The sequence below is a fragment of the Petromyzon marinus genome, chromosome 44 (genome assembly GCF_048934315.1).
Source record: "Petromyzon marinus isolate PM22_M1 ecotype Great Lakes invasive population chromosome 44, UKy_Petmar_22M1.pri1.0, whole genome shotgun sequence".
NCBI classification, from domain to species: domain Eukaryota; kingdom Metazoa; phylum Chordata; class Hyperoartia; order Petromyzontiformes; family Petromyzontidae; genus Petromyzon; species Petromyzon marinus.
The window spans coordinates 10,270,823-10,285,388 of NC_133710.1; the positions used below are offsets into that span (position 1 = coordinate 10,270,823).

The 14,566-nt window shown below is 51.8% G+C and overlaps 1 protein-coding gene across 9 annotated transcripts in view; it reads right to left on the reverse strand.

The window, feature by feature from the left end:
* The window catches only part of KHK (ketohexokinase), a 34,172-nt gene that overhangs the window by 4,097 nt on the left and 15,509 nt on the right, over nucleotides 1-14,566 (reverse strand). For 4 of the 9 annotated variants that reach the window (XM_076074003.1, XM_032970647.2, XM_076074002.1 and 1 more), the window contains 4 exons: nucleotides 8,936-9,070; nucleotides 3,025-3,097; nucleotides 2,198-2,347; nucleotides 1,614-1,702 (listed from right to left, as the gene is read on the reverse strand). In XM_076074003.1, coding sequence (XP_075930118.1) covers nucleotides 1,614-1,702; nucleotides 2,198-2,347; nucleotides 3,025-3,097; nucleotides 8,936-9,070 — 447 coding nt within the window. The remainder of the gene's footprint in view (nucleotides 1-1,613; nucleotides 1,703-2,197; nucleotides 2,348-3,024; nucleotides 3,098-8,935; nucleotides 9,071-14,566) is intronic. The other 5 variants (XM_076074004.1, XM_076074005.1, XM_076074006.1 and 2 more) reach the window with 2 other exon arrangements.

Below are 14,566 nucleotides of genomic sequence, written 5' to 3' on the forward strand. Positions count from 1 at the left end.
TAGGCATCAGGGTCGGGATCGAATCGACGACCTCCTGCGTACCAGGTGAGGGAGTTAACATGTCCGAGCCACCACGACGCCCCTAACTTACAGTCGTAGGGACATTGTGCAGCTACCACGTCACTCGGGCTCAGCTCCTCACGGAATATTTCCCAAGGCCACCGTCACCGCTAACCCCTCGACCTCCAATCCCCTGGACTCCCACCCCCCCCCCCCCCAGTGCCGGATGAAGCTAGTACGGGGCCTGTAGCATATGTTATAAAGGGGCCTTAAATATAAAAAAAAAAAACTTAAATATTTTAAAAACTATTTTTTTACTTGCACAGTAAAGTAATTGTATTTTTTCATTTGCTATACAGCCACAGATAATACGACAAATCACTAACCTTAAACACCAAGTCGTTCATAAAAGTTTAAGTACTTTAGTACAAGTGCAGAATCACTGAACCGGAACTTATAGCTTGAAAGCATTTAGCACGGGGCCTTTGAAAGTGAGGGGCCCGTAGCTACATGTGTAGCTACTTGTGCTACTAGGATCATCCGGCACTGCCCCCCCCACCCCATCAACTACCCTGGGGGCAGGGAAACATTTTCGGGCACTCATCCCAGGCCCGCACCAGCTGAATTTCGGCCCTGGATGCCAATCAAAGTCAAGGGTGCCACGTATTCAGAGCACACATCGCCACATCCCTGCTTGCTTGTGCAAATGAGGTGGCACCTTGACCTTGATTGTTGTTACCCTATGGAGAGACTGGTTGTCTGGACACTCTGGTTTACCCCCACACACACAAATCATGAAGAGGAATTGGTCAAAGAAGATCCTGAAAAACAGTTCTGAGACTTAGGCCGTGTGAGTGTATGTGGGTGAATGCATGGGTGAGTATATGCGTGGGTGGGTGTATGCATGGGTGAGTGTATGTGTGTTGGCACAGTAGGGGCACAGGTGGTGCATCAGTCATCTCAGTCAGTCGACCCATAGCACCTGGGTCTGCCCCATAACCTCCTGCCAGCGGGCGTTCGACACTTCACGTGGCCTCAATGTGCACATAGCCTGGCACAAGTGCTGTGGTGACGTCACCGCCACCTCGTGGCGAATGGCGGTTGTTGTTGTGTGTGTAAATGGGGAAGCGGTAGTGTAGCGGTTAGCATGCTGCGCTACGAAGCTGGAAACCCGAGTTAGATTCCCGCTCACGCCCAACACCAGTGACGATTGTCTGAACCGGTCCTGGGCCTCCCCTAGGACGACTCAGCCTCAAATAAGTACCTGGTGCAGTGTGTAAACATCACTACTAGGGAGACAAAGGCTGGCCACTCACCCCCTTGTGTGCTGTGCCAGCCTTCGTATGTGCTCGCTAACAGCACTTGCCTCAACAGTCTGTTGAAGGCTATCTGGGGGATCTTTGTCTTCTGTAAATGGGCGAGTGGTGATGAAGCGGTGAACGCACTGCCAGCATTGGCTCAGGTTAACGGCACGTGATACCTGGTGCTGTGCGTAAACTCCAGTGCTGGGGAGAGAGAATTTTGGTGATGGCCAGACCCCGTCTCAACGTCCCATGCAGGCTACGTGGGCGTCTTTGTCCCTGTACACGCGCTGTGTGCGGGTGGGTGAGTACCCTCGCTTCACTCTGCCGTAGAGCCCTCGTACTGCCGCCTCAGCTGAATTGTACCCAGCGTGCTTTGCAAAGTCCTTACTGATGAAAACCTGGAACACAACAGCGAGCAATGCAGCATTGTTCATCACCGTTGGTGGGTCTGAATGACTGGTGGAAATTCCATAATTCCGTCCCAGGTTTCAGATTCTCCATAGGATGATCACAATATTAACAGATTATACATACTTAGTTACTGAAAACGGATCTATCATGGTAGCTGTGTACATCTGCATGTGGGCGAATACCGTGTGGTCACCGATGGAAGAAATGCCCAAGCTCAACCCCGCTCCGCTCCCCATATCTGATGAGCTCCAGGATTATCCCACTTACTTGGTCACAATGCGTTATATCATAATTTGCATAGATTGTAAATCATCCATTCTCACACGCAAACTTCGATGCACATATCCAGAGCTTAGGATTTGACGTTAACTCTTGACCCGACACGCACGCTTTGTCACGTGAACCGTGGATCATCGGTGCGTTGTAGCCAAAGGCCGAACACCTTGCCCACGTCCCCCACAAATTGACACGGACGCGCTCACCACGTCGCCGTGGCCGATCAGCTGATGCGTGTCGAGTTTCTCGGGCTTCTCTATCTCCACCGACACCGTGATGGCTTCCCCGGGGTCTCGGCGTCTGTTCATCTCGTTGACGCGCGCGATCATCCGCAGCTGCTCGTCGCCGTTCCTGCCCTACGCTCGCGCGTGCACACAGATGGGCAAAGATCCCATCCCCGAATAGACGGCGACTTTTTGACAGACTGTTGGGGCAAGTGCTGTTGGCGAGCACCGATGAAGGCCGGCGCGGCACACGAGGGGGAGGGGTAGCCACCACCACGCCCGGACGTCTTTGTCTCTCCAGCACTAATGTTTACAAGCCACAGCAGGTAATTATTGAAGGCCGACACAACCTTTAGGAGGCCCACCACCGGGGCGAACGCCGCCACCGCTGGGCCACTGTGTCACGCGGCTTCGACACAGCTGCCACATTAAACGCTCCCTCCCTCCCTCGCTCGCTCACTCCCTCGATCACTCCCTCGCTCGCTCCCTCCCTTCCACCCTCGCTCGCTCACTCACTCCCTTCCTCGATCACACCCTCGCTCGCTCCCTCCCTTCCTCCCTCCCTCGCTCGCTCCCTCCCTTCCACCCTCGCTCGCTCGCTCACTCACTCCCTTCCTCGATCACTCCCTTCTTCGCTCGCTCCCTCGCTCACTCTCTTTCCCGCTCGCGTTCCGCACCGCTCGCTGGGGACTGGGCAGCGCACGCTGACGTGAAAAGCAACCAAAATGAAACCCATCGCGAAAACATCGCCAGAGGGTGGACTCACCTCCCGGTGAATGAGTGAAAACATCGCCAGAGGGTGGACTCACCTCCCAGTGAATCCACCTGAAAGGGCCGAGGTCGACTTTGCTGAAATCGTCCGCCAAGATCTCGGGTAAATCCCTTTTAGTGCCCGACACACGCACGTGCACACACACACGCATGTGCACACACACACGCATGTGCACACACACACGCATGTGCACACGCACACACACACGCACGTGCACACACACACACGTACACACACACACACGCACAAAAGACAAAGATCCCCCATATAGCCTTAACAGACTGTAGGGGCAAGTGCTGTTAGCGAGCACCTATGAAGGCCGGAACGGTACACGAGGGGGTGGGTGGCCAGCACCACGCCCGACCGCCTTTGTCTCCCTAGTGGCAATGTTTACACACCGCACCAGGTACTCATTTGAGGCTGAGTCGACCTAGGGGAGGCCCGGGACCGGTTCAGATAATCGTCACTGGTGTTGGCCGTGAGCGGGAATCAAACCTGGGTCGCTAGGTTCATAGCGCAGCGCGCTAACCGCTACACTATCGCACACGCACGTGCACACATGTACATGTATACACGTACATGTACACGTGTACATGTACGTGAACACGTGTGCATGTACGTACATGTACACGTGTACGTACGTGTACGTACATGTACGTACATGTATACGTGTACACGTAGAAACACAAACATGCGCAGGTTTAGACGTCGGTGAAACAGCTCAGTGAAGGAAGTGGGATTGGCCGTCAGGGATTGATGACCGATGGTGAAGAATGAAGACCAGCGTAAGAGTGGCAGCCAAGGGATGGATGCATCTGAAAGGACGGTCACTCAAGAGATGGAGAGGGGAAATCACATCGTGTACGGCTACATTTAGACTCTACGAAACGAGACTGACCAGGAGAAAAAAAACAATACGAACGAGACGGTAAAAATGAGAAGACAATCGTGACAATAAGATCGCCGGTGGTTTTAATTTTTAAAAATTGTATAGAATTATTTTTACGTTTAATTATTCTGACGCTTTGGGCGTTAGATTTGTGCCAATAAGGCGCCACGTGTTCACCAAAAATCAATTGACTCGACTTGTTGCTTCGCTACTGGCGGTGATCTGCTTCATGGAATAAATCTGAAGGTTTGTGATCGCGCGCTAGCATGAGTGCAGTGCGTCGTGAGCGCGCCGCGCTGATCGCAGTTAGCTCTTTGGAGCGGAGAGGAGACCACTCCACCACTACTCCACACACACACAGGGTACTGTGCCCACAAACACGTGCATGACCACAGCGCAAGTGCAACACACCTGCGCACACGTACAGCAGCAATACATACGCACATGCAGAAATAAACACAAATACAAAGATGTTTGTGGAACTTCAATCGCATCGGAGGTAGCCAACCGCGCTAATCGGAAGTGCTGGGGAAGGCCAACAAACTAAACACAAAAGCAGTTCCAAACAAATGAGTTTTCAATCTACATTTAAAAGTGCACAGCTCCAGTAGTTTCCTAATATCGGAAGAGCGTTTCAGACGGCCGCAGAAGCGCATCTGAAAGCGCGCAATGCTGTGACCATCTTTTTTTGATGGTTAGCCAGAAGCCGCTGCTGTGAAGACGACCGGAGTTCACGCGATGGTTTATGTTCCTTTACGAGATCAGCAAGGTATTGTGGTTGATTTGGCGCCAGCACTTTGTGTGTAACGAGTGCGACCTCACAATGGTCACTTCAGTCGCCCAGACTCGGTTGAGCAAACGCTATCGGAGAGCGCCTGCGTCGGGCGGCATTGCAAGCCACGGCACAATGTGCGTCTGATGGGCCGAGTCTGCGCGTCTCAGGGGTGCAAGACAACCCCTGGGGGCCAGCTTCTCTCGGATGGAGGAGAGGGGGGCGGCAGAGTCATTGTGTGGGGTGGGGAGACCACGGCAATGATTCACACCGCTGGGGAGGAGAGGGAATCTCGGTCGAGCTAAAAGCGACGTTTGGCGATGGAGGGTGCATCCCAGCAGAGCCCCCCAGTGCTGACCCTCACCCTTCGCTAGCTGCGGTTCCCTCAGCCCCAACTTTGATGGCAGCGTGGAACAGCTGATGAGCCCCCGTGAAGCCGAAACTCGTCCTCGTCTCCTGTGCTAAAGGCTACTCATTCCCTCGGTGACGGCCTTGGGGCCAAGAGGTGCGGTTTATTTCACAAATACGTTGTTAGTAGACCTGGCCGAAGCCGCGTGACCAGGGCCTCGCTCTGCCCTACTCGGGCCACCAGCGGCCAGGCTCTCACCGGCGTGGCCGCTGCTGAAGCCGCTTGCGGCCCAGCGGGCAGCGCGGCCGCTCCATTCCCGCTGCAGTCAGCCGCTAATTCCTGCAGAGAAATTACCAAAGTGCCCCGGGCTGCTACGAAACTTACACTAAAGAACCTTCTTCATTTGGGTGCCAGGAAGGGCAGTGGAGTGGAGACACTTGTGCCTCCTCACAGACAGCAAGAAGCGCCTGGCTTCCATTCACTGACTCGGGCGTATTCCTGTCTCGAGTTTGTTGTAGGTTGTCTCTCCCCCCCACCGTTCTGCATGGGGTTCCTCTGGGTTCTGCGGTTTCTTCCTTCTCCGAAAGCTAAACAATCACTCACAATGTCATTGGTGTTGGTCAAACATTCCCAATGTAGCAGGGCCCTCCGTCTTTGTACTAGCGTGGCTTTCCTGGGTAATTAAATTGCGATGACATTGGCAAAAAACGAAGCCATTGCGTGTGGATGCTTGAGAATATTCTCCCATAATTAGAACCCGAAATTGTTTGATTCGTTTAAAGTTAACAACTATTGCCACGCAAAAGTTTTATTCCAGGGTATCCATGGCAAGAGGCGATGAACCCCACTTTGCTAGGCAGAGACGAGACAAAGATCCCCTGTGTAGCCTTCCACAGACTAATGGGGCAAGTGCTGTTGGCGAGCACCTATGAAGGATGGCACGGCACACAAGGGGGTGGGTGGCTAGCACCACGCCCAGCCGCCTTTGTCTCCCTCACCGCACCAGGTACTCATGTAAGTCGACCTAGAGGAGACCACAGTGGCGATGTTTACACACCGCACCAGGTACTAATTTGAGGCTGAGTGGCTCTAGGGGAGGCCCATGACCGGATCAGATAATCGTCACCGGTGTTGGTGGCCGTGAGCGGGAATCGAACTCGGGTCACCAGGTTTCGTATTGCAGTGGTGCTACCCGCTCCACTACCATCGCTGCCCCACTGAGCTTACCCAGAGAGCACTGCGTGCGGGTCGAGTGCTTACGTGAAGGCAGGCCGAGACCAGGCCACAGCCTCAACGTGACCAGGGCTCCGCTCACACCGACGAGCCCTTCTCCCCGGTCTCCTCACCTTTCCGCGTCCGCTCTCAGCCCTCACAATGTCCTCCCCTTGGCATTCACAACACAGCCTCGGTCGGGAAAACGCGTGAAGCCGACGCCGAGCGGCGTCGGGTGCGAGTGCGCGACGGAATGGTCTGTGTGAGGGAAGGTGTGGGTGAGTGAGCGAGTGAGTGAGCTGGTAAGGACGTGAGTGAGTGTGAGTGAGCCGGTAAGGACATGAGTGAGTGTGAGTGGGCTGGTAAGGACGTGAGTGAGTGTGAGCTGGTAAGGACGTGAGTGAGTGTGAGTGGGCTGGTAAGGACATGAGTGAGTGTGAGTGAGCCGGTAAGGACGTGAGTGAGTGTGAGTGAGCTGGTAAGGACGTGAGTGAGAGTGAGCTGGTAAGGACGTGAGTGAGTGTGAGTGAGCTGGTAAGGACATGAGTGAGTGTGAGTGGGCTGGTAAGGACATGAGTGAGTGTGAGTGGGCTGTTAAGGACGTGAGTGAGTGTGAGTGGGCTGGTAAGGACGTGAGTGTGAGTAGGCTGGTAAGGACGTGAGTGAGTGTGAGCTGTTAAGGACGTGAGTGAGTGTGAGTGGGCTGGTAAGGACGTGAGTGAGTGTGAGTGGGCTGGTAAGGACGTGAGTGTGAGTAGGCTGGTAAGGATGTGAGTGAGTGTGAGTGAGCCGGTAAGGACATGAGTGAGTGTGAGTGGGCTGGTAAGGACGTGAGTGAGTGTGAGTGAGCTGGTAAGGACGTGAGTGAGTGTGAGTGGGCCGGTAAGGACGTGAGTGAGTGTGAGTGAGCTGGTAAGGACGTGAGTGAGTGTGAGTGAGCTGGTAAGGACGTGAGTGAGAGTGAGTGGGCCGGTAAGGACGTGAGTGAGTGTGAGTGAGCTGGTAAGGACGTGAGTGAGTGTGAGTGGGCCGGTAAGGACGTGAGTGAGTGTGAGTGAGCTGGTAAGGACGTGAGTGAGTGTGAGTGGGCTGGTAAGGACGTGAGTGAGTGTGAGTAGGCTGGTAAGGACGTGAGTGTGAGTGGGCTGGTAAGGATGTGAGTGAGTGTGAGTGAGTTGGCTGGTAAGGACATGAGTGAGTGTGAGTGAGCTGGTAAGGACGTGAGTGAGTGTGAGTGGGCCGGTAAGGACGTGAGTGAGTGTGAGTGAGCTGGTAAGGACGTGAGTGAGTGTGAGTGGGCTGGTAAGGACATGAGTGAGTGTGAGTGGGCTGGTAAGGACGTGAGTGAGTGTGAGTGGGCTGGTAAGGACATGAGTGAGTGTGAGTGGGCCGGTAAGGACGTGAGTGAGTGTGAGTGAGCTGGTAAGGACGTGAGTGAGTGTGAGTGGGCTGTTAAGGACGTGAGTGAGTGTGAGTGGGCTGGTAAGGACGTGAGTGTGAGTGGGCTGGTAAGGACGTGAGTGAGTGGGCTGGTAAGGACATGAGTGAGTGTGAGTGGGCCGGTAAGGACGTGAGTGAGTGTGAGTGAGCTGGTAAGGACGTGAGTGAGGGAGTGAGTAGAAGCGAGGGGGGGAGTGGATACGGGGTAGACAAGTGTGAAAGTGAGTGATTAAATCGGGTGAGCTAGTCGGCGAGTTGGAAACTATCCGGAGGTATATCGGTGAGAGAGGGAAGAGGCGAGGAATCTCGCGAGTGAGGCAGCGGGATAGCATGCGACACAGCCGGCTAATACGTTGAGCAAATGGGTGAATGAGAATGCAAGTAAGCAAGCAGAGCTAGTGAGTGGACAAGAGTGAGTGGACAAGTGTGAGAGTGAGCGCGACGGTGGGCTGGTAAGCACGTGATTGGGCTGGTAAGCAGGTGAATGTGAGTGGGCTGGTAAGCAGGTGTGAGTGGGCTGGTAAGCACGTGAGTGGGCTGGTGAACACGTGAATGTGAGTGGGCTGGAAGCAGGTGAGTGTGAGTGGGCTTGTAAGCAGGTGAATGTGAGTGGGCTGGTAAGCAGGTGAATGTGAGTGGGCTGGTGAACACGTGAGTGTGAGTGGGCTGGTGAACACGTGAATGTGAGTGGGCTGGTGAACACGTGAGTGTGAGTGGGCTGGTAAGCAGGTGAATGTGAGTGGGCTGGTAAGCAAGTGAATGTGAGTGGGCTGGTAAGCAGGTGAATGTGAGTGGGCTGGTAAGGACGTGAGTGTGAGTGGGCTTGTAAGCAGGTGAATGTGAGTGGGCTGGTGAACACGTGAATGTGAGTGGGCTGGTAAGCAGGTGAATGTGAGTGGGCTGGTAAGGACGTGAATGTGAGTGGGCTGGTAAGCACGTGAGTGTGAGTGGGCTGGTAAGCACGTGAGTGTGAGTGGGCTTGTAAGCCGGTGAATACACAGTTAGGGAAGTGAGCGCACGAGCCGGTGAGTAAGCAAGGAGATTAGCAGCGTGGGTAGACAATCGAGCGAGTGAGCTCTGTAGTCGGGCGGCCGGGCAAGAGGGTGAGCGAGCGCACCGGCGAGCTGGGCCAGTGAAGAGGTGAACAAGCGAGTGGGCGGCGGCGAGCGAGCACACCGTGGGCGAGCGAGCAACTGAGCGGGGAGGGGGCGAGCGGGCGAGGTTGGACGATCGAGCCGAGGGGGTGGGAGGTGCCGGTGGGTGAGGGAGCGGACGAGGAGCCTCACAGGTCCCACAGGAGGACGGTTCGCGAGCCCGAGGCGAGGCTCAGCGTGCAGCAGGCACATGGCGTGACGCCGGCCGCGTGCCGAACCACGAGCGAGGCGTCCACCCCGCAGCGAGAGAAGTCGTCCGTGATGAAACTTCGCGGCGGGGGGGGGGGGGGCAGGCGGGGAAGGGATCGGGGCATGGCCATTAGTGGTGGAAACGTATTTCTGTGTTTACGTATGTTGGACTTCTTTCACACCGTACGTAGCCCACCGTGCTAATCGGAGGTGCGGGGGAAGGAAAACAAACTGAACACAAAAACTGAATGCTGGCTGCGTGGATCAGCGGCTCATAGTGGCCGGGTCCGAGCGTCGGCCCCGGACGAGGCTTCCACTCGCCCGCGGTGAAACCAGCTGCTCAGCATACAGCGCGGTGTCAGTCCAGGCCCGTTCACCACGGTGACCCAGACGACGAACCCGGCTGGAACGCTGAGTGGAGGACAGATGGAGCGTGCCTTTGAAGGCTTCGTCATCCGACCGGCGGATCGAGGTACTCACTTTGTTTGCTTTGCCGGAGCGAGCAGCCTGACGGCTGTGTTGAATAGACCGTTGAAGTAGGAATAGGTTTTACCCTTTTAACTGGCACAAAAACTGACACCTTTATTCAAGGCATCTTGTTTGCAATAACCACAACACAAGCAGTCAAAATGCAAACAAAAAAGACAACTCTGATAATAATATGCACTGTCCTTGAATTTGATTGGTCCACACCCGAGACGGCTTTTCTTAGAGCCTAGTCTCCATTGGTGTTGGACCAGAAGACGCCAAAAGGCGTACAACTCAAAAAACAGCGCACTATCAATACTTTGATACTACTATCAATACTTTGATAGTGCGCTGTTTTTTGAGTTGTATGCCTTTTGGCGTCTTCTGGTCCAACACCAATGGAGACTAGGCTCTAAGAAAAGCCGTCTCGGGTGTGGACCAATCAAATTCAAGGACAGTGCATATTATTATCAGAGTTGTCTTTTTTGTTTGCATTTTGACTGCTTGTGTTGTGGTTATTGCAAACATGATGCCTTGAATAAAGGTGTCAGTTTTTGTGCCAGTTAAAAGGGTAAAACCTATTCCTATATCTTGTTACTGGCAAAGGAGGTCTCAAAATGTAAAAGACCGTTGAAGGTTTTTAATTAATTCAAAAAGAAGTCTGATCTCTAAGTGCTTCCCAAAAGTAAAAAAACAACGATAGCGCAGTTGCTGAATAATGCAAAGGCCAAAAAAACCCCCTTTGAGACGATGTTTTAAACACCCACGACAGATGCGGACACGTGATTCACATGGCGTCCATGTCTCAGCGCAGAACCAGTTGTGTGAGCCCCTGGGTACAATCTGGGTTTCAGCCACTGGTCGTGAAACCAGAATCTCAATTGCAGTGAGTCGGCCGTCTCGGCCCAGTGCATTTGCAATGCATTTTATTTTTCAATCAACTGATCCTATTCCAGTTTTCAAGGCTTAAGTTACGGTAATAAAAAAAAGTATTACAATATATGATGGGTAACGTGTCTGACAATGGCCCCTCTTCAAGGCTATTGCCCGAAACGTTGCTGAGATATATTTTTTTCCCTTTTAAGGTCACAGCGTTATTGACGAATGTTGGGAGTTGCCTGCAGGAGGCAGAAGGAGTGGCCCAAGAAAAGAAACCAGGGAAGGGAACGCACAAACTGTGCCACACAAATAACCGTGCCGGCCCTGTTGTTACTGCTCCCTACATGCACCACGTCGTTGCCTGGACTCACAGTGCAGTACAGATGCATGCGACGACCGTCAATTTGTAAACGCACAGACAAATTGGCGCAGTAGCAACACAGTGGTACCACTCGCGGCTCACAGCCAGCAATCCTGGGTTCGATTCCTGACTCGGGTGCCTCTCTGCGTGGAGTCTGTATGTTCCCCCCTGCTCTACAGAGTGTGAGGGGGAGTGCAGTGACTAGAACGCTGCGCTACGGACCCGGCGACCCAAGTTCGATTCTCGCTCATGGCCAAGACCAGTGACGATTTTCTGAACCAGTCCTGGGCCTCCCCTAGGTCGACTCAGCCTCAAATGAGTACCTAGTGCGGTGTGTAAACATCAACACTGGGGAGACAAAGGCGGCCGGGCGTGGTGCTGGCCACCCACCCCCTCGTGTGCCATTCCGGCCTTCACAGGTGCTCGCTAACAGCACTTGCCCCAACAGTATGTTAAGGCTATACGGGGGATGTTTGTCTTTGTGGAGTTTGTATGCTCTCCCCCTGTTCTGCAAAGGGATTTTCCCCACGTTCCCCAGTCTCCTCCCACAGCAAATAAAACAGCCAATGTAGCCACTGTCGGCCACAACACCCCAATGCTGAAAGATTACCCGCAAATTACACCATTGGCGACGACGCAGTAGCAGCATCGCCCCCTCTTACAAAAAATGGTGTCCCTGCTCTGCTGTTGCCCTGCTATTGCCTGGAGATGCTCGGATCAAGTCTTGCTGATACCCCTATCTCAAGGTGTTGCTTCATACAGACGGTGCTTTGCTGTTGCCCGATATTCATGTCAGATAACTTCCATTCGGTATTACATTGTTCACGTTTTGTTCTTACAGATTTAGGAGTGACATTGGTTGTTGGATTACGGTCAAAGTGACAGTTCTACAATCATTAATAATACCGTGAGGTGGTCCACCCTAAACGGCATCCACTGCACATACCATGGCAGTGGATGCGGATAGCTGATGCACAAATGGAACATAAAAAAAAACTCTCCAGCAGTGTGCGACTGTGGTCATCCAGAACAAACCGTACAACGCATAACAACGCAATGCCCCGATCCACAAACATGGCGAGATCACAGCGATACACAACTCTGCTGCTCCTCACGTGGTTATCTGGCTGGCCACCTGAATGTGAAATTGTGGTTCTTGTACTGCATCTACATCAGCCGTACGAAAGAACAAGAGCAAAATAACACGCAAGGGCAGTAGCGTAGTCATAACAACATAATGAAGGTAAACGGCAACATTATGGGTAAATCAATGTAACAACAATAATAACAACACATATAACACAATAACATACAACAGCAACATCGGTATTAATATAGCACAATTAAGTACACGTAATAAATACGATTACAGTGTCCGAGCTGAGTTTTGACCGATGAAGAAACACAAAGATCCCCCGTATAGCCTTCAACAGACTGTTGGGGCAAGTGCTGTTAGCGAGTAGCACCTATGAAGGCCGGCAAGGCACACGTGGGTGGCCAGCACCACGTCCAGTGACCTTTGTCTCCCCAGTGGCGATATTTACACACCGCACCAGGTACTCATTTGGAGGCTGAGTCGACGTATAAACACAACCTCATATAAGCAACAATACTTCTGGTTCTCATGCTGAATTGTATCTACAGTATAAAAATCTGAAAATCACAGCAAGAGGGCTGTAACAGAATGTGCCAGCAGGGCGCTGTTGCAGGTGCCGTGAGTTAAAGGAGGTTGTGATGCGTGGTGCACGTGACATGACGACATTACCCGCTCAGGCAGTGCCGAAATCGGTGAGGTGGTGCCCCAATATTTGATTTGTCTCACACGGTCACCAAATGTTACTGCTCTAATTAAACTCAAATAAAATGTGGAACGTAAATGACAGCATTTTCATGAAAAAAAATTTCAATAGCTTTTTGTTCTTTTAATACTTTTGAAAACATATCTCATGGTGGTTGTTAAGGGGGCCCCAACTCGCAACTTTGGCCACCACGGGAAGCCAAGGCACCCCGTGCCGTCACGTTAGTTAGGCTACTGAGTGCGGCGCGTGAGCAGGGTGGAGGAGCGGGAGCGTGGCCTAGTGAGAAGGGAACACGGAGGTGGGCGACCAAGGGGAAGGCCGAAAGCCAGATGGTGGGAGACGTTGGGCTATGGAGTCCCGGTGTCGACTTTGCAACAGCTGGCAGAGAGGAGTCCAATTCCTCGACTGTACCCCTGTGCAGCCGAGTCAGCTCGGCAAGGCTCAGGAGGTGCCAGGTTGTTTTTCCACTGCACAAGCTAAGCCGTGCCGCTGATCTCACACGGAGAGTGGTGACGCGTGTGGATGACGTGGTGATGTCGTACTGACTGAAGTCACAACGCGTCATTAGACACCTTCTTGCGAGGTCAGCATATCCACTGGTAATTATTTACTCAACTCAGCAAATAGCCAGTGGAAAGCCACCAGTAGTGTGGGGTTCCACACACTGTATATATGTACGTTGAACTTCTTTTTCACCGCACGTAGCCAACCGTGCTAATCGGAGGTGCTAATGTGCCACTGGAAAAGTTGGCAAACGGCACTCACTGAGTTTAACACGTAGGCTTTCGCGACCAATATTATTCATAATAAAGGTTTTTGGGTTAGATCGCGTTTATTTATAAATGTGTCGTAACCCTCCACCACCCGACACGGCCAATCAGCAAAGAAAAGTGTCACGTTGACAAAAGACAAATAATTCACTACTTCAGCCCACCGGTGTGTTGAAGAGTTAATCCACATTTACAGTTTGAGTACGACGTTTCGCTGGTAAATACTTCCAGCATCATCGGGCAATTCGCCAGAATGGTAAAGCCCTCGCTTGCTCCCGGTTTTATATAGAGCAGAAGAGTGACGTCATCACTTAACTCATCAGGTGCAGTGATTAGAGGCGGAGGGGGGGGTAATGTAATTATATAATCGATTAGTAATCAGTCATTGGTTATGATTAGTAATGAGTTGTAGATTAGTAATTCTTTAAATCAAAATGTAATGTGTATTATTTAATAATACGCTTCCAGGCCGCACTGAGCCGGTAGCTGTCAGAGCGATTAAAGTTATTCTTGTTCCTCTCAATTTCAATGGATTCTCTGATTAGTCTTTGCCAGTAATAATTAGTTTTACACACCACTGCAACATTGTCAAAATCAATTGAGTGTCCTTGTTGACAAGCATATTCTGCCACTGCCGACAGTTGTGTTTGAGATAATTTAATATTTCTCTGATGTTCTTTTAGTCTTACGCTGATGTTACGTCCCGTCTGCCCAATGTAGCAGCTGCCACATGAACAATTAATCCGATATACACCTTCTGTTGATAGTTTAGGTAATGCGTCTTTAGTGCAAGATACTAGTTTTTGAATTTTGTGTACTGTACCAAATCTTACTGTAATGTTTTGCTTTTGCAAAACGCGGGCTAATTTGTCAGTTACTCCTGAGATATATGGAATTTTTATTGTTTTAACAATCTGGTCGCTTTCAGTAGTATTGCTTTGCGATCGTGATTTGGCATTCAGTGCTCTGTTAATTTGAGCATTATTGTAGCCATTCTGTCGTAGTGCGTCTTTAACGTGTTTAATCTCTCTCACTAGACTCTCACCATCTGACACTGTTTTCACCCGATGCACGAGCGTCTTAATAAGAGAGGATTTTTGAGCTGGATGATGATGTGATTCTGCATTCAGATAGGCATCAGTGTGCGTTTGCTTTCTGTAAACGCTGTGTGTTATTTTACCGTTTAGGCCATGTCCAAGCAAAATATCTAGGAATGGGAGTGTATTATTCACCTCCATTTCCATGGTGAACTGGATGGCCGGGTTTTGTGCATTGAGATGATTTAGAAAATCATTAA